Source organism: Myotis nattereri, assembly GCF_964212035.1.
Source record: "Myotis nattereri genome assembly, chromosome: 13".
NCBI lineage: Eukaryota > Metazoa > Chordata > Mammalia > Chiroptera > Vespertilionidae > Myotis > Myotis nattereri.
In genome coordinates this window covers 59,051,813-59,071,433 of record NC_138088.1, presented here as the reverse complement: position 1 = coordinate 59,071,433, position 19,621 = coordinate 59,051,813, and the positions used below count along the sequence as shown (strand labels likewise).

The window sequence follows — 19,621 nt, the reverse complement described above, 5'->3', positions numbered from 1 at the left end:
TTCCCCCCTTTCCAGACGTTTCTGTGTTTCAGGTTTACACACTGGGTCATGTGACAGTGAGTAAAACAGTACATAGTGGGGTTGAAAACCAGCTTCTTGGAGGCGCAGGCGTCTCCGTGGCCGGTGGTGCAGCGCGATCTCATTTCCCAGCGCCTCCTGGCTCGGGGATGTCCCAAGCATCACTCACACTCTAACGGCCGCCCGAACAGCACCCTGGGGGTGAGGCGCCGCGGCCCCACAGAGCGTGTTCCTTTGCAGGCTCTACGAGAACAAGGGCGAGGCCGACTTCATGGAGTCCCTCCTGCAGCTGTTCCGGTCCATCAGCGCCATGATGAGCAGCATGTCGGACCAGACCCTCAGGGTGAAGGTAGGCCCTCGCTCGCCGCCACGGCCACGCTCAAGGCCAGCCCCCGGCTGCAGGGCTCCTGGGCCGCTGGGAGGAGCGGCTGCTCATCCTGCCAGGCTTGGACTTGGGCAGAGGCTCCGGCTGGCTTTTGTGGCACGCATGACCCTGCCCCCTGCATGAGGGGTGGCGCTGTCCTCTGTGGGGCCTCTAAATGCTGACTCTACTGTGTCTGCTCCCAGGCGGGAGGTTCTGCACTCTCTGTAAATACTAGAGGCCGCTGCACGGAAACTCATTCAAGGGTAGGCCTTCCTTCTCCCGGCTGCCGGCACCGGTTTCCCTCTGGCACCCGGGACTCGGGCTTCGCTCTGGCCACCGCCGGCAGGTGCCCGGGACCTGAGCTGCTTCGCTCCAGCCACGGCTTCATCCGGAAGGATGTCCGGAATGACGCCCGGAAGGACGTTTGGTCTAATTAGCATATTGCCCTTTTATTATTTGTGAATATGGGGGCTTTGATGAGAATAAAGGAACAGGTGCTTCAGTCTCTGAGCAGGTGTGGGAGGTGGGGCTGTCGGTGCCCAGGCATCAGCCACGCCTAGCCAACGGTGTCCTGTCTTCAGCCGTGAATGCACCCTTCGCCTGCGCAGGAGAGAGAGGGACCCGGGTCCCCATGTTCCCGCTGTTCTCACGACCTGTGGTGACCGGTTCTCACCCTCTGGCCCTTGGAGGAAAGATGCCTTCATCTCCAGGGCTCTGAGTGCTCCTAGGGCCGCCCGGTGTGGGGGTGCCAGGAGGCCCCGGGGCAGCCCCTGGCCCTGCACGCTCTCGGGCACCCTGTTCTGGCGATTTCTGTGGCGCTGGCTCACTGCAGACGGAGCTGAGCAGTGAGCGGTTTATTGCCCGTGAAGTGGGCGCTTTGCCGTCCGAGCAGTTAGCAATTTGCTGCCCGTGAAGTGGGTGATTTGCTGCTCGAGCAGTGAGCGGCTTGCCGCCTGTGAAGTGAGCGGTTTGCTGCCTGAGCAGTGAGTGGTTTGCCGCCCGTGAAGTGGGCGATTTGCTGCCCGAGCAGTGAGTGGTTTGCCACCTGTGAAGTGAGCGGTTTGCCGCCCGTGAAGTGGGCGATTTGCTGCCCGAGCAGTGAGCGGCTTGCCGCCTGTGAAGTGAGCGGTTTGCCGCCCGTGCTAATTCCTTCAAAGGGGAGGAATCTCCCACGTGATTCCTGGTGGCTTTCCCTCGCTGAGCACTGTCCCTGCCTCTGTGCTCACCTTCCCTGTTAGTGTCCTGTTGATGGGTCATTTCCGAATGCATCTCTGTGTCTTTAAGATGTTGTGGGAAAGGGACTTCCCAGCTCTAACGCTCACCATTCGTGGGAACAGACGCTCAATGTGCCTCAGGGCTGCTGAGACCGGAGGAGCCGGGGTCACCGGCAGGAATGAAGTCCCCGGGAGCCTTTCGCCTCCGAGGCGGCCGCTGTCGGCCGGCTGCTCCTTTCTCAGCGCGACGCCCCATCTTCACGGGGCGCGTGGTGGACGGACGCCTGTGGCCGGGGCTGGGAGCGGGGCCTGCGGCAGGTGTGGGCCGCCTCGTCCCGGGCATTAGCTGAGCAGCGTGCTCAGTGCGCTGACCGCGAACCCCTGTGGCCGTTCGGGAGACGGGTGGGGAGCGTAAGAACAGCTAGAAATCACGGGGAGTTCGGGCCTGTGCTTTTAGATTTCTAAATCTCTTCTCATGTTATTGCATTTGATGGGGCTTGGCTCGTGTCTGCCCCTTTCCCCGCGTGTCAGACCCGCCCTGAGCGGTTCAGCGGAAGACACGGGTGACTGCCGTGACGTCGGCGCCGTGATGGGAACCTTCTGCCTGCAGCACGGGTGACTGAGTTCTGCTTGGAACGCTGCCTGCTTGCTGCTTGTTCTGCATTTTGTTCTTTCACAGTCGGTGTGGTCTCGACACCTGGCATGAAGGGTTCCCATCCTGGGTCCTGGCGTTTTGTGTTAACTCTCAGTTTTGCTCTGTGGAAATGGAGATACAGTTGTGACTCATCTTGCTCAGAGAGAACGTGCAAAGCCTGGCATGGCTTCGGGTTAGACGTGGCTCCGAGGGGTGGCCCTTGTTGGCTGTTTTGATGTTTGAGATGATCCACTGCCCCCCGTCCCCCATTTGCAACTCGGTGGTCAGCATGCCCTGGAACCTTCTCGGCTTTATTTGGGGTGACCTTCGGTGTGATCCTTGGTGTGCGGCGCCAGCACGGCCATGGGTGAGCCGAGAGGGGGCGGTGAAGGATGGAGAAGACGAACAAGAGAAGAGAGCTGGGGCTGGGTGGGACGCTGCTCTCTGATGGAGAGAGCGCCACGGCCTGCGAGCCGAGTCTTTATTTTATAGCAGATTCCACGCGGCAAAGTAAGGGCGTGGTCACACGTTCTCGAATCCACTCAGTTACAGGCACCTGATCCAGCTCTGTTTACTTGCTGCCCCTCCCGCAGCCCACATCACTCAGCCACGTGGGCCACAGGTGCGGACCATAAGGTCAAGCTCAAAGCCATAGCCTTTGGCTGTAACTGTGCTGGGACTTGCACGTGGCTTTGCCACGAGAGGACCGTGCCCTTTCATTAGCCCCAGGCTTGAACCTGTCCGAACGCTGTAGCCGCTCTCCACATTCAGGGTTGGCGGGTGGAGAGCTGCTGTGTCCCAGGGAGCCCGCACCCTGCAGTCGCCTTCTCAGAACTGAAGCCGCCTCACATCCACCGGTAGGTGTGAGCCGTCGGCCATGTTTTATGTCTCGACGAAGGGCAAGGCAAGAGGAGTTTCAGCTAATATTTAACTTCAGCACCAACGTGACATCAGACTGGAGTGTCTGTTCCTAAGGCAATGACAAAAGTTCGACTGCATCCCCCCAAATTGGGTGTGCCCTGCGGGGAGTAAGGGGTGAGATGGGGCCGGCCATGAAGGCCTTGGGGGCCAAGGTTGCGGGCACGACCACTGTTGGCAGCGGGGGCTGCCCTGACCACTGAGCTCTGGCCGAGATGGGTTTGGGGCATTTGGGGCCTTGCAGTCAGAACTGGCCCAGGCAGTTTTCCCCCAGTTCCCCGATGATTACTTCCAACTCTGGGGCGATCCTGACAGACACTGTCCTGGGACTTACGTGGAGTCTGCTTTTCTGTCTGGGGCTGAGCATTCCAGAACTTTCTGGAGAGGGAAGCGCTGACCATGGTCTACGGTGAGAGAGAGATTCCTGGTGCGTGTGTATGTGTATGTGTGCATGCATGTGCATATATGTGCGTATAAGTATATGTATGTGCTATGTGTATACATGTGTGAGCATGTGTATGTGTGTGTGAGTGTATGTGTATGTTTGGTATATGTGTTGAGTTTGTGTATGTATGTGTGAGTTTGTGTAAGTATGTGTATATGTGAATATGTGTATGTGTGTATGTTTGGTGGACGTGTGTGTGGGTTTGTATATGAGTGTGTGTGTGTGTCTGTGAGTGTGTGTATGCGTGTGTGTGGGTTTGTATATGAGTGTGTGTGGGTTTGTATATGAGTGTGTGTGTGTCTGTGAGTGTGTGTATGCATGTGTGTGGCTGCTGTGTACATTCTGACCTTGGTTCCATGTGATGTACTTGGGCGTTTTGTCCTCAGTATCCTTTGGTCTATTCTGAACCAACGGATTTCACTAACAAGATCCTGGTTGGCAGGCACTACACTTACTTCCTAACGGCTCATGTGCCTCAACCCACGTTAGGAAAAGGCCGCTCTTTGCCCTTTAGGTTCCTGCCCGTGCCTCCTGCTCAGCTCGGGATGGGAGCACTGGTCTCCTCCTCTGTCCTGTGGGCTGTCAGCCGGCACTTGGCCATGGCCCCCGCGGGCATGCATGGGGCCTGGGGTGCAGATTAATTGAATCTGAGCCCCCAGGGGTGGGCAGCGCACAGATGGCGAGGGTTGGCTTCCTTCCGGGACTGTCCCTGGGGTTCCATCTCGCCACCTCCTGGTGCCATTTCTGCCTTGTCCTCACCGGAAGGCACTGTGTTCCCACAAGCTGTGTGTCATCTCAATAAATACGTTGTTGGGCGAGTGTTGCTCACCCAGAAGCGCAGCTTTTGTTTCCTTGAAAGGCATAACCTGGCTGGAAGTGAATTCCGCGTCCTCGCCTTCGATCTTACCCTCAGTTCTTCCTTATCAGTTTTTGTTGCTTGTGGACTCTTTCTGAGCTCTCGTCTGGGATGCAGCCTCTCACAGACACATAAGCTGAGAGTTGTTTTCTGGCCTTGGGGGAAGCTGTCTGAGTGCGTTAGGGATAATGACGGATACAGATCAGAAATCACGCGGTGGCTTCCTCGCAGGGGAGGAGGAGCTCCACGGGTGTTTTGAGCCCCGGAGGGCCCCTCCCTCTTGAGGGTGCTGGGACCCCTCACTGTCCCCCGCGTTCTGGACGCCTGTCCCCGTTCTCCACCTGCCGTTTCTAGCACAGGACCGGCTCGGACCAGGTTCTCATGCCCTTTGGCCTGTGGACAGTGTCCAGTGTCCACCCCATGTCGCCGTCCCCTCGGCCACGGCGCTGGCCGGTCTGCGGGTGTCCGACCGCGGTGGGTGCTTGGTTACGCAGCGCGGCGCAGCGAGACGCCAGCCCAACCCCCGCGTGGTCGGAGAGCCGTCTGCCGCCCCGTCCACATGGACGGCGGAGCAGGAACCATCCTAATCCCGTGTTTGTGCCGCGCTCACCGCAAAGCCCTTGGATCCGGTTATCTCCTTGATCCTCCCGCGCTGCCACGGTGTCTGTCAGAAGCAATAATGGAAAAGCTTCCTACAGGCCAGGCAAGGGGCACAGTCACGCAAGGGCTGTGCTTCTAGTAGCTGGGTCGTCGATGGCAACACGCGTGCCCACGGCCCCCAGCTTTTCTCTGGGATCTTCAGGTTCCCGCTGCTCTGGGGAGCCCCTTCCCAGAGATTTCTCTCTAGGAAAGTGGGGGTGCGGGGGCGTACAGAGGGTCTCCACCAGCCTGACCAGTGTAAGCAGGGTCCCCAGGGCTGGGAGCCCCTCCCCCGGGGAAAGCTGTTCGTACATTCACGTGCTGTGGTTCTTGTAGATCCTTTGCATGTTCTGAGTTCCTGTGGATGGAGGCCTCTTGATTGCAAATTGCATAAACCTCCAATCACACGTAAGCAGGTGGAAAGATAGTCCATGTTATGGATGAGGAGACTCGGTGGTGTTAGGCTGTCCGGTCTTTCCAACATGATACATTCAGCGCCGTGTAATCCGGAATCCCAGCAAGTCAGTGGGGGAGGGCGACACGTTGATTCTGAGGCTGGAGACCCAGACGACACAGTACAATGTTGGCGGAGGTGGAAGCCGAGGCCTGACACTCCCTGACCTCAGGTCTGACCATAAAGCTGGTCATTGGACTGCCTGGACCCAGCTCACTGAGCTCCCAAAAGAAGGGGATCATGGATTCATGGAGGTGGAGCATCTGGGGCTGGTTTCATAGGGTCCAAGGGGTAAAGCCTGTCCTCACTCTTTTTATTTTATTTTATTTTATCTTATTTATTTTATTTTATTGATTTCAGGGAGGAAGGGAGAGGAAGAGAGAGATAGTAACAGCAATGATGAGAGGGAATCATGGATTGGCTGCCTCCTCCACGTCCCCTACTGGGGATCCCGCCTGCAACCTGGGCATGTGCCCTGGGAATGGAACCGTGACTCCTGGTTCACAGGTCCATGCTCATAGGGTCGGTGCATGTCCTCACTCTTGGCTCAGCTGCTTCTCTCTGTTTGAGGGGACGGTGGCCACCGTAGTGAGAGGCTTGCAGCTTTCTTACTGCCTCTAACCCTGGGGGAGGAGAGCCTGTCTGTCTCTTCGAGGCTGGAGCACCCTCGGACCCTCATCGGCCTGCTTCCTGCAGAGAAGGCGGCAGCCCCGCAAGGAGGAGAGGGGAGGGAGCTGCGGGGGAGCCCAGAGGCGCGGGCTGGCAGCAGGGCTGGGTCCTGTGTGCTCCTGCCACTGAGGCCACTGTCTGTCTGTGACTTGGTGTCGTGAGGGCCTCACCTGTCGCGGCCCCATCTGCCGGGCTGGTGATGGAAAAGGTACCTGAAGCCGCACGTCGGCTCGGAGCTCCCGCTGGCGTGCTGAACAGCCAGGCTGCGGCCGCGGGGAGACCAGGCCTGCGTGTGCCCGGGAAGGATTTTACTGAGAAGCGTGTCGGCTGGAGCTGCCGCATTAGCCGGTGGGAGAGGCCTGTTTCACGCGTGAGCGTCAGAAATCATGGCCGCTGTTACACCGAGTAGTTACAAAATTTCATGTAAACGGCCCAGCAGACCTCGGGTGGAATTAGTTTTTTGTATATCATCGATGAGGTCATGGACTGTATGCGGGGTCCAATTTCAAAAGCACTCACATGGTTAGCCTCGGGGAGTCAGGACTGAGGCGTGGGAACGCCCACAATCTTTTTAGGATCTCCCCCAAAGCCCCCCGTGTCCCCTTCTTCGGCCCGCTGCCTTCGCATGGCGTCCCAGGCCAGATCCCGGTGTGTGCGTGGCTCGGGCTCCGTTAGAACCCTGACGGGCAGCCGAGCAGACGGTGCCCGTGCCCTGTGAGCGCGGCGCTCCATCGTTCACAGGAACGATTCTTCTCCTGGGAAACCCTATCCATCCAACACCTGCGTTGAGTTAGGGAAGGTGGACGGGCAGAGGAAAAGGCTGTGAACGGCGTGAATTGTCAACACGGCAGGTTCCAGTCTTGCCTGTGTGACCTCTGCATTCGGTGACTGGTTCCTCGTCGGAGACGCTTTAAGAAGTAGTTTCTTTTGCCTGGACTATCTTCTCTCCAGCTTAGTGGCTAAGGAAGAACAACAGTCTCGACCCTCTGTTTGGCTAAAACGTAACCAAAGAGTAAGTAATTCCTGAACGTGATATTTTCATAGGATTCTGGGAATGTCGTGTTGGGACATTACACATCCTGTGTGGCTGCCATTCGAGATGAAACGCAAAGGTGATCGTCGGACAAGTGAGGTGACCACCAAGCCTCTCCTTGTTTCTCTTTCAAATGCTTCGTTTCCTGGTGCGATGGGGGGAAACGCTGTCTCTCCTGCCACTGGTCAGGCCGATCGTTGTGATGGTTCCTGGGCAGGTCCTGACGCGCGGGTGCGTTCCCACCTGTGCCTCCTCGAGGGGGCTCTGTGCGTCCCTGACCCGGCAGCCCCCTGGCTGATGGCCGGTCGACCAGCTGGCCCTTCTCCTCTCTGCAGCCGTAGGTTCCCAGGTCAGTAGAGTGGGCGCGAGGGCAGCCCACTGGTGCAGCCAAGAGGAGTTAGCTCCAAGGGGTACAATTCCTGTGCTGCAATGGCCTCTCTGGGTGTCTGGTGTGTCAGGTACTCACTCCAGGCTCCACCCCTCCTGCTGCAGCTGGAGGTGCTCTCGGGACAGAGGGCAGCCGTGGGGGCAGCAAGCTGGGGTGGGCCCTGCACTGGGTTTTGGAAACACAGCGGCAAGGGGCTGCCTGGGGGTTGTGTTGGGAGGGGGGACATGGACCTGGGGGCACCTGGGGACACCTTAGTCTCACGCTGGGCCCTCAGAGCAGGGGGGGGGGACGGGATGTTCTCATAACCAGATGGTTGTGTTTGACGCCTGGAGGGACTCGCTGAGAAGTGCTGTGTGCGTTCATTTTTTTTAATCTTGAAATTACATTTTTAGAAAAGGACCAGATCTCCCAGGGAGGAGATAGGGGGCCAGGGACTGTTCCCCCGGGAGTCTCTCAATATGAAAACTGCATGAGCCCTTAGAATGCTATCTCATGAAGCTCTTTATCAGTGGTTTTGTTTTTGTCACGGGATCACGTTTTCTCTTACATTTTAAAGGGATATTGTCTCTATTGGAAAGTGTTTTCCTGTGTCTGCCATGTCCCCTCCACGCTGTGTGACTGTCAGTGGAGCCTCATCTCGAGCGCAGAGGGAAGACCCCGGAGGGACTGGGGGTGATGCTGCTCCTCGCTCAGGGTGCCTCACCAGGCAGAGAGGTGGTGACAGGCAGGGGACAGCCTGCGCACGCGAAAGGCGTTCCCAGGGAACCACGGCCACTCTCCGAGCGTGTCCGGCTTCTGCTGTTTTAGTTCCTCTCTTTTCTCCATCACCGTGAGGGCGCTGGCCCCGCAGACCAGAGCAGGTTAACTAACTGTGGTCACCAGGATGTACTGAGGTCCGCAGGTGGACATATTGTCACCCCTATCCTTCCAGCCCTGCCAGGGGGTCGCAGTGAGAGAGCAAATAGAGGCCTAAGGAGGAGCATCAGAGGGGGGGCGTGCAGGGGGGCGGCAGCGACTGTCTGGCTGGAGCGTCCAGAGCCAGATGTGCCTGCCCCCCACACGCCCCCTCACTGGCTCTGAGCACTTGTCAGCCCCCCCACCCCCTGCTCTTCTGTGCTCCCCTGCATCTCTGCTCTGCCCCATTTCCGGCCACACTGTCCTTGCCTGGCTCAGAGCCTTGGCTCCATGGAGGTTTCTGTCCCTGGAACGCATCCCTCTTGGCGGACGTGCCAGTCAGTGCTAAGCCGCTGGTTCCCGTTTGTCCCCGCATCCTGCGCTTCGCGCTCTTGCCCCAGAGGCCTCCGCAAAGCCCCCTCGTGCCTGCTAGAGCCCCACGAGCCTGCTAGAGCCCCACGAGCCTGCTAGAGCCCCATGAGCCTGCTAGAGCCCCACGAGCAGGTGTGTTGGCGACTGCCACTTGCCCTTCCCGCGTGGCCAGCAGACCCCAGCGCTTGGCTCTCGAGCACCTGGCCTGGCAGCCGCGGCGCCGGCCCCTCCGGAACAGAGGACTGTGACATGTGACCTGGGTCCAGCTGCGCGCACCTGCACTGGCCTCGCGGGAGGGGAAGGCCTGGGCATGGGTCCGCCTCCTGCACGCGGCCCAGCCGCTTCCTCCCTGCCGCCACCCTGCGCGCTGGGCTGTGTGCCCCAGTGCCCAGGGCGGCCGCCTCTGGGCTTGGGACCCCTGACCTGCCTGCTTTGATCTGAGAAACCCTCTGGCTGTTGAAATAGGGTTCCATCCTGCAGGACACCCGCCCAGTGTCCTGCTCAGGGGGGGTGGGCTTTCCGTGGATAGCTAATCAAGCGGAGAGCGATAATGGGAATTCTCTCCGTGGATGTGATTCTGCATGATTTCCCTGTTTACTCATAGGCGAGGCTAAATGGAAGATGATTGGCGAGCTCTGTCTTCCGTTTCTCCTGGGGTGGTTTCTTAATCTTCCAGACGCATCCCTGTGACACACAGAAGAAAGGAAAACCCATTAAAAGTTACTTAAAATCTCTAAGGAGCGGCTCCGCGCCTTGGAGCCGTCCCTTTATGATGTTAGGGCACGGGAGAGGGAACGCGTTACAGAGGAGCTTCTCTGTGCCTTGTGTGCCCGGGGCCCCATTTGCTAGGCAGTTTTCTGGCCACAGTGTTGGCACGGCTGGCATTTGTCACAAGTAGGATGATGAGTTTGTCGATTTAAAAATTATAGACTTTTCCCTCTTTTGCCCTCCCCTCCCCAAATTAGAATTCATAATGTCTCTAAACCTTTCAGAACCCCAGTACTTTATATTTTTCTGTCATTTGCTGACTAAAGAATGCTATATATATTTTTTCTTTTACCTCCTTTATCCTGAAATCTTTCATCCATCATCTCTTGGGCGTATTATGGGTGTTTCATGCATGGCTTATAATTCATCAATTCTTCATTAGGAGTGACTGCTATACATTGCAGTTAGGAAGGTGATGTATATAAAGCCATTTTTGGCTAAATGGGTATGTCCTCCACGAACTTGGGGTGAGAGGCGTCTGGGTGCCTCGCTACAACTGCCTCCGGTTTATGTGGGTGGCAAGGACCTCTGGCTCCGAGCCCCTCTCCCTGCGCGCTAAGCACCCAGTCCAAGAGCGCACAGGAGACCTCTCTCTGCCGGGCTGTCCTCAGGCTGCGGCAGCTCCTCTCAGAGCCGCGGCTTCCGGCACAGCCCCGCTGCCCTTGCCCCCCAGGTGCCTCCACTGCACACCTGGCTGGGAGGCGGGGCTGCCGGGTACTGTGTCCTGGGTCATACTGTGAAGGTCCTATGAACCGGACCTGAGAAACCCCACCCCAGGAAGGGACACCTGGCCGCCCTCCAAAATGAGGCCGCCCTGCCTGGGACACCCCGTGTTTGCCTCCCAAAGTGGCCAACTCCTTTTGAAGCTAAGATGCCTCCCGTTGAGGCCCGATAGCAACTTCCTCATCATTTTATGCTGCAAAGGCACCGAGCTGCGCTAGCCGGAAACCTCGATGCCAGTTTGCCGTGAAGTCACAGGCAGAACTGATTCAAAAGGAGCAGGGAAATGTGGCCGCACTTGGCAGTTGTCTGCTGCCAGGGCACAGGTGTAGCTGTCATTGTAATCACCCTTTTAAAGGTCGCGTAAAGGATAGAATACGTGGCTACATGGCAGCGATCGGGCAGATCATGACTATGCACCTGGCACGTAAATTAGGAAAGTAGAAGTGCTGCTGTGAGGCAGATGGGGGTGTGGCTTGGGACACCGTTCACCAGGGCCCCTGAGCAGTGCCGTGCTGTGACCATTTCAGATCCATGTGAAATGGTGACCAAAAAGGTGTGCGAGCGATGATGGAGGCTGAGAACATGGTCAAGAGTGAATAGAAGATCATTCCACGCAGTGTGAGAGCGGACCAAAATATTTCCCCGTTCATAGGGCCGTACAGTGAGGCCAGGTAGGGAGGCACTGGGCCATGAGGGAGGCATTGCAAGGAGACAGGTGGCTTCTATCTGTAGGCATAAAAGCAGACACGTGAAGTGGTCACAATAGGAAATGCTCTCATTGGGAGAATGAGGGACTGTGAGACCCAGAGCCACCTCACTTGTGGGAACAAAGGTGGTTCCCTACAGCAGGGTGGGTGGGAGCGATGGAGCAAGTGATGTTTGTGGAGGGCTCCGGAATGCTCCGGAAGGTGAAGAAACAGGGTGAGGTTTGCGTGGAAGGGCCCACACTCTGCAGCTGGTACTCAGAATGCTGTCCATTAAACACTCACACTGCTGCCCCTGTGGGTGCCCTCGGCTGTCCACCAGATCAGGGCTGCCTTCCCTGGGTGGGGACTCAGGGCTTCCTTGCCTGGGTGGGGACGCAGAGCTACCCGTTAGAGTCTCCTGGGTCAGCGGTCGCCAACCAGTGGTCCGCGAGGTCCGAAAGGTCGGCGACCGCTGTCCTAGGTCATACTGTGCAGCTCCTACGAACCGGGTCTGGAAAACCCCACCCCAGGAAGGGACACCTGCCCCGCGGTGAGCTCCCTGGATCCACACAATACTTGCCAAAGCCATCGGAGCTTTCAGAAGGTGGCTCCTATCTTCCAAGCATCACAGGAAACGCCAGCTTCTCAAGGGGATGCTGAGGAGTTCAACTAAGATGGTCTTCGCTTTGTCAGATTTAACCCGACAATGACCAAGCCCCAGAAATGTGTGCGGGCGCTGTCCATGGGGCGCAGGGGGTGGAGAGGGGCAGGGCTGCTCTGTGGAGCCTCTTGGGGAGAACATTGAAGGGGGCGTTGGTTCCTGGAGCTGTTAGGATGAATCATAGTCGGGGGGAGTGGCGGGGGCTGCAGTCCCTGAGAAATCCCGGATTTCTCTTCCAGAACCCAGTTAGCTTAACCTGAGGTAGGAGCCAGGGGCTTCTGAGTGTGAGGCACCAGGGAACTTGGGTGACGAACTTTGTTCCCAGGAAACATCGCCCTTCTCCTCCTTGTCGAGCGTGCTGGGAGTTTGGGGTTGCCGCGAAGTGTTTGCGAGGCCACGCTGATGAATTGTGAGTAGCAGCGCTGAGCTAGAAATTCGCATCGTTTGGGGCTGTCTACTTAACGCAGAACCAAAATAACTTGGGTATTAATTGGTCATAAAGGAGATAAATGACCCTTTGGCCACCCATACAGATCTTGGGAATAAATGGGGAATCTCATGCTATTTTTCACGTCCTGTTGTGTTTGTCAAATTCCAGATCTTCCGAGATCCAGGGCCGAGTTATTTAATTTTCTCTGATGATCGGGTCGGTCCATTTTTCAAGAAATGCAATTATTTTCTGGCGGCTGCTTTTGTGTTTAATTTCAAAGTTTTCTCCAATTGAGTCCAACTCATGCTTTACAAATGCGGAGCGAAAGCCCACAGGTCTGCTGCTCCGTGTGTGGCAGTTACAAGAGGGATGGGACCATGAGTTCTGAATTCCATTCCACTTGCTGGCCCGCGTGCCACCAGTGCCTTAGATGTTCCTTTATCGCGGGTCCCAGCACCCTGTGGATTCTCCCAAACTTTGATCAATTTCACTTGCTATCGCACCATTTCCTGCCATTTCCCCTGACAATGTCCCTGTCCTTCAGTCACTTTGGGAAGTAAGCTCTGTTTTCTGGAGCAAAAATACCCTTACCCCACCCCCAGATCGCAAGCGGGGATGTCGCTTCTGTGTCTGCGTTAAACACACCTGTCGGAGATTATTAAGAAATATCCACCCGATGACTGTTCATGCGCACAGTCGACGCCTCGATGTTACTTAGGAATGCTGAAAGGACAGAACAGGACTGATAGCTGTGTCCTTCTCCCCTCTTCCAAGAAAAAGCCGCAGAATGTATCAGTTACTCAGCCTGCCCTTATCTCAGCCAATGGGAAAGCGGGGGAAACTAGCCCAAGGCCAAGAGTATGCTAGCCACCCCCCTGTCTTTGTGTAACCAGACCCTAGCTGCACCCTGCCCTTGCGTCACTAGCCCCCGGCCCTCACTCAACCAACCGGAATCGGCCAAATCAGTGGTCAGAGTGTGCCCCCACCCCCTGACCCCAAGCCCTATAAATTCTTTGTTCCCTTGGGACTCGGGGCTCTCTCTTGCATCCAGTAATGGAGGCGGGGGGACCAAGTCCCAGGCTTGAATAAAAGACTCTATGCTTTTGCATCGGACTTGGCTCCCTAGTGGTCTGTCTTGGGGGATCTTGAAATCGGGGCATAACAAATGCTGCCCTTGTTTCTGTATTTCTGTGAACTCCTGTTTCGGCTGAAGTTCATCTCTCACGTATGTGATTGTATCTGAAAAGAGCAGAGATCATGCACTTTGCAAATCACTCCCATTGATTCGGACCGTGCCCAGGGGAGAGAACATGGCAGGTACATCTTATTCCTCTTCGTGTTCCCTGGGAAACAAAGGTGAAGCCAGACTGCGGGAGAAGTCACCTTAAATGAACGGAAGTTGCCTTTCCTGTGATCCTTCTGTTTAATAGGATCACACCTGGGAGGCAGGCAGGCCTGCAAGGGACTGAGCCTCAGATCTGCCCAGGGGTCGGCGGCTGCTTTGTCCTCACTGGTCACATCTGAGAAACAGGGAGGGAAAGCTCTGCATTTGGGAGGTTTCTTCCACGGCCTACGAGCCGTCCTCTTTAGAATTTTAACATCTTTTCAGTCGGTCAGTATGTTTTGTTTAAATAAGTGAGTGAATAAATGAGTGAATGAATGAATGAGTGAGTGAATAAGTGAGTGAATAAATAAGTGAGTGAATGAGTGAGTGAGTGAATGAATGAATGAGTGAGTGAATAAATAAGTGAGTGAATGAGTGAGTGAATAAGTGAGTGAATGAATGAATGAGTGAATAAGTGAGTGAATAAATGAGTGAATGAATGAGTGAGTGAGGGAATGAATGAGTGAGTGAGGGAATGAATAAGTGAGTGAGTGAGGGAATGAATAAGTGAGTGAATAAGTGAATGTATGAGTGAATGAATGAATGAGTAAGTGAGTGAGGGAATGAATGAGCAAGTGAGCCAATGACTGAGTAAACGAATGGATGAGTGAATGAGTGGGTGAATGAATGAGTGAATGAATGCATCAGTGGGGGGGGATTTCTTGTCTGTGATTGTGGAGCAGCAGTCCGTCCTCGTCCCCCAGTTCTTTCTGGAACGCCCTGCTGGGGTCGGGCAGAGGCTGGGAGGCCCCACGGAGCTAGCGGAGGCCCTTCCCCTCCAGGTGCGTGTGGTCCAGGTGAACGCAGTGCGCCCACGCAGGGCTGCTGTGCCTCGAGGTGTATGAGTCCAATAGGAGACAGAACCAGCGGGGTGCCCATTATTTATTTATTACAGTGAATTGGTTACGCGATGATGAAGTCCGGGGCACCGGACACTCAGGCCCAGTGGACACGCATCCCAGGGAAACCCTGGTTCTGCTGTTCACAGCTTCCCTCTGATTGGATCCGGCCCCCCAGCTCATCCAGGAAACTCTCCTTGACACCAAGTCCCCTGACTGCGGCTGCCAATCACATCCGCAGGCACCTCCCAGGCGCCCAGAGTAACGCTTGACCACCAGCCGGGCGCCGGGTCTGCACAGACCGTGGCCCGCACCGCAGGCGTGGTCAGGCTTAGACCTGGGCGTGTCTGTGTGCCTCTGAGGAGGGAGGGGGTGGGGGTTCCCCGTGCAGGGGCGTCGCGGCTGCCTGGTCGGGGCTCAGCGAGTGAGTTAGGGAGCAGAGGGAGGGGGTGCAGGGGAGGAGGGGCCCGCCTGGCTTCCTCAGGAACCCGGAGCGGAAAAACGTGCCCGGAGCATAGCTTTGGGGCCGGCAAGGTCCTTGGGGCGTGGCCAGGCTGTGGTGACCCGACTCACTCTTGGTTTTTCACTTGCTCCCAGCATGCTCTGGGCTCCACTCTCTTCCTTCTCCTGCTGCCACCAAGGACAATGGAGCCACCCAGCGTGGGGTCCTTCATCGCTCATTCTACGTGTCCGTCTGTCGGGCTTTCTCAGATGCCAGGTGCGGGGACACAGTCATGGACGGGACGGGTCCCTGTCCTCAGGGGACTGACCGCCTACCGTTTCCTAACCTGTGGCTGGGCCCCGGCGCTCGTCTGTGGGGCAGGGGGGTCCTGGCAGTCCTCAGGGCCGCGTGCTCGCGGTGGCTGGTGGGGTGTTTGCAGCGGGAACTTCTGAAAGAACCTGTCTGCGGCAGATTGGGAACTTGTCCGGCTCCCGGTTGCCTTTCGTTCACCGGACGCTGTGGTGCCCTGTGCCAGGATCTGCCGCCGAGATGGCCATTAGGTGGGAGACATCGTTCCGATTAGTAAACAAACGCATTTGCGTAAAGGAGGGGGAGGCAGGAGCAGGCCTGTGAGGGACTGAGCTGTGCCCCCACATTGGTATGTGGGGGTCCTCATCCTCCCGACCTCGTGACCTGGGGCCTCTGGGAGCCCCATCTGTGAGCTGTGCCCCCACATTTGTGTGTTGATGTCCTCATCCCCCTGACCTCCTGACCTGCGGGTGTTACAGCATCACTGGCAAACTCCCCAAACCAATGAGTTGCCTGAGCTCCGTTTTGACCTCTTACCTCACTCCCTCCTCATCACCCAATTCCCCGTGACCTCCTGCCTCCTCCTCTGGGGCTCAGGAGAACTGAGGATTCTGCACCCCCTTCCCTGCTCCCCCCCACCCCCTCCCCGATCCAAGACACTAGGACAGACAACTCACCCAGGGGAGCGGGGCCCCAGGCTGGCTTCTGCCTTTGCAGGTCACAGGGTCTCTGCATGAGGCCGAGGGGCCGAGGGTGCACCCTGGGGAGCAGGGGCTGAGGCGCTGGCCTCAGGTGACTGCATGGCTGGTGCTGGGGACAGCGGTGATTCTCTTCCCCAACCAGCCTTGCTCCTGGAGGAGGAGAGGCCTTCTGACCCGCGGAAAATGCAGAAAATGTTAATCACCCTCCGAAGCCTTCGTTCGGTCCGAAGCATGTACAGACACACCCCATTGTCCACTGGGAGCATCTTTTTAGAAGTTACTCATTTCTGTTTGCAGTATACGTTCTCTGCCCTGCACAGGCCTCTACAGGAAAGTGTGAGGGCCTACTTAGGGGTGGGGTTTGGGACAGTGGGGTTGGGGACACGGAGATGTGGGGCGGTGGGGGGTGGGGCTCTCCTCCCTGCTGTCCATCGATGGCACCCCAACTGCCTTCATTCCGGCCCTGGCGTTGACCTGACAAGCTCGGGGAGCGGGAGCCCTCCCCGTGGCCAGGCGGGGGCGGGGGGGGTGTGTGTGTGTGTCATTATCACACTCATCTCGTTTTAGAGACGGTGTGAAGCGCGGTTTCCAGGGTGTTGATCGTCGCTGCTGGAAAACATTGTGTGGTCAGTCACTCGTCCTGCAGCTCCCGGGGCAGACGGTGCCTCTGAGTCGGGAAGCAAAGAGCAGTTCTGTGACTATTTTTAAGAAAAATCTTTGTTGTTGAAAGTATTAGGTATGTCCCCCTTCCCCTCCTCTTAACCCCTCCTCCCCCCCAGGCCTTCGCCACCCTATTGACCGTGTCCACGGGTGACGCCTATGTGCACACAAGGGCCTTGGCTGATCTCTTCCCACCCCCCTCCCTCCCCCGCCTTCCCGCCGAGGTCCGCAGTCTGTTCCATGCTTCTAGGTCTGTGACTGCTGTAATGAAAAGTGTCATTAGCCGCCACGAGAAGAATGCTCTTTATCACCCCAATTAATGGAATGTTTTGTGGTGACATGTACGTAACCTACCATGCATCATTCTCACTGTTTTTTAAATGAACATTTAGTGCATTCCGTGTCCTGCCTGTCACCACTCTGTATCCATTTCCTGAGGGTCAGCCCCCGCCCCCCTTCCCACCCCCCCCATCCCCGCCAGCCTGGCCACCCCTGAGCCATGGACACGTCATTTCAATGACGTCACGCAGTGTGTGGCGTTCTGTGTCTGGCTTCTGTTCCGCAGCATGTTTTCGAGGTTCAGCATGTAGTGGAGGCGCCGGTACTTGGGTTTGATGGGCATCGCGTTCCATCGCCCGTTCTGCGCGCCCTCCGTTCCTCCGCCGGTGGACAGCGGGTGGGCCCCCCGGGGGGCTGTGGGAATAGCCCTGCTGGGGACGCCCTTGTCCCCGTTTCGGTTGGGACGCGTGTTTTCAGCTCCTCTGGCTCAGACCTGGGGTGGAGCGGCTGGTCGTGTGTGTATGTACGAAGCTCCTGTTGGAGAGGGACTGGCAGGGAAAGCGAACACTGGCGGGGGAGGACCTGCCTCCTCTGGGACCAGGGAGGAGCTCCCAGAGCTGCCCTCAGACAGACACAATCTGGGCAGCTTCAACCAGCCGGCACCGCCCCCTCGGGCGTCTGGCGCCGGCAGGGTGTGCGCCCTCCGAGGACGCTGGGGGGCTTCTCCATCTCCCAGCCCGGGGGCTGCTGGCTTCCCCACCCACCCGCCCACCGGCCTTCACAGGCGCCCCTCCTGCCGGCGCCTCTGCGCCCAGCCCCCTGCCCCCCGTGGGAGACACTGCCCTGGGCGGGAGGCCCCCCACCTACACCCTCATCTGAATTTGATTTCATCTGCGGCGACTCTGTTTCCCTATAGTTCCCGTTCCCGGGGGCCGGGGTGGGACTCAGGCAAGTTTGGGGGGGGGGGCGGCGGCACAGTTCCACCCTCTGCGGGTGGGTTTGTGTCTGGGGTGCAGGGCAGCCGGGGTGCATGTGCATGTGGCCTGCGGTCGGTACGGCAGTGGGATGGGGATGCCGGGGTCCCAGCCGGCCGGGCCCTCTTTGCTTTCGCAGTTTCCTCTCCCCAAAGGGCCTCTCCACACCCTGACCAGCAGCTCTCGGTTTGCTGAGGTGGGTGGGGCGGCGGGGGTGACGCAGGCCCTGCGTGCGAGTGACAGGCAGGTGGCTGCGGGCTTCCTCCTGCTGCCTCCCTCCCCCTCAGAGCCCCCCCGCCCCTGCTGTTCCTCACAGGCGGCGGGAGACCCTTCGGACCGGGAGTGACACGCAGGCGTGGCCTGGCCTGGGCTCCCGTCCTGTGTCACTGCTTCCCTGCTGCTCGGGGTCTCGGGGAGCCTTTGGTGGGGACCCCCTCCGCTGACGCCTGCATTTCCACGGGAGTTTGCTTTCGCTTCCAGTGTCTTTGCAGCCAGGACCTTTATAAACACAGAGGTGACCCAGCTGTCCCACTCCTGGGTCTGAACCAAAAGAACCGAACACACACGTCCGACCAGGGTGCTGTGGAAAACCGCCCCGATCTAGAACCTGCGCCGCCTCCCCGGGGCTGTCTGGAGAGGTGACCAGTGTTTGCCCATCTGGAGGCCGCGGAGGCCTCTCGGCCGGTCCTGGCTCTCCCGAGGAGGTGCCTGCATCTCCCAGCGACGGAGCACTTCCGTCCGAGCGGAGGGTGGCGGGCCTATATATTTTAGCTCAAACCTCCAAGTGGAATCCTTTTAACGTGCGTTTTCCCGAGAAATATGTAAATTAATAATTGCTTCATACATTATTCAAGAAAAACTTATTTTGTATCATCGATAGCTCTTGTAATCTTATATAAAGATATGCTAATGGATTTAATTAAAATAATTATACTGAATAATCTAGCCTGAACATTACCCGAAAATAGTGTCTATTAATCATCATCAGTGGTAATATTTTTAGCCAGAGAGACACTTACACCATTAAACCGCTACTATATGGAAAGTGCATTTTATTTTTTATTTTGGTTTACGGTTTGGATTAAGTTGGCACTCTCATGAGATGCATGACAATTAAATTTGCTTAGAAAAGAGTATAAAGTTTATTTAATTTCTTTAATGTGAACTATGCCAGCAATTAGAAAAATGTTCGAATTTTCTGCTTTCTTTTTTTTTCCCCTTTATTATTATTTTTTTAATCCTCACCTGAGGATATTTTTCCATTGATTTTTAGAGAGAGGGAAAGACAGAGGGAAACATCGATGTGAGAGAAACACATCGATGGGTTGCCTCCTGCACGCGCCCTGACCAGGGCCTGGGCCTGGGAGAAGCCTGCAACCAAAGTACGTGCCCTTGACCAGAATCGAACCCGGGACCCTTTGGTCCCCAGGTTGATGCTCTGTCCACTGAGTCAAACTGGCTAGGGCTCCTTTACTGAATTTTAAAAAGAGAGGAGGGGAGAGGGATAGAGAGACAGAAACATCAGTGACAGAGAAACATAATCTATTGGCCGACTCCTGCATGCCCCCCACCCCCGGGAGCCAAACCCACAACTCCCCATTCAGAAGAATATCACATTCTGAGTAAGATTTTATTAAATAAAAAACTGATTTACAAAAAAATAAGATGAAAACGGGGGAAAATAGCTCTCATTTACTCTCTGTTCCCATTATCCTGACTCCTTCCTGACGTGCAATTTGCCGAATGATTCTACCGAATACTTCATCACTTCACTGGGGCCTTTGTAAGCGAGAGGCTTCACTGAGTGGAGGTCCTTTGGGAGCCTGCGTGCTGCTCTCTTGCTGGTATCAGCACACATCCCCCCCTT

The 19,621-nt window shown here is 56.7% G+C and overlaps 1 protein-coding gene across 2 annotated transcripts in view; it reads left to right on the top strand.

The window, feature by feature from the left end:
• Nucleotides 1–19,621, top strand: part of DOCK1 (dedicator of cytokinesis 1) — a 290,957-nt gene that overhangs the window by 85,439 nt on the left and 185,897 nt on the right. For both annotated transcript variants that reach the window (XM_081104750.1, XM_081104749.1), the window contains exon 23: nucleotides 259–367. In XM_081104750.1, the coding sequence (XP_080960876.1) occupies nucleotides 259–367 (109 nt within the window). The remainder of the gene's footprint in view (nucleotides 1–258; nucleotides 368–19,621) is intronic.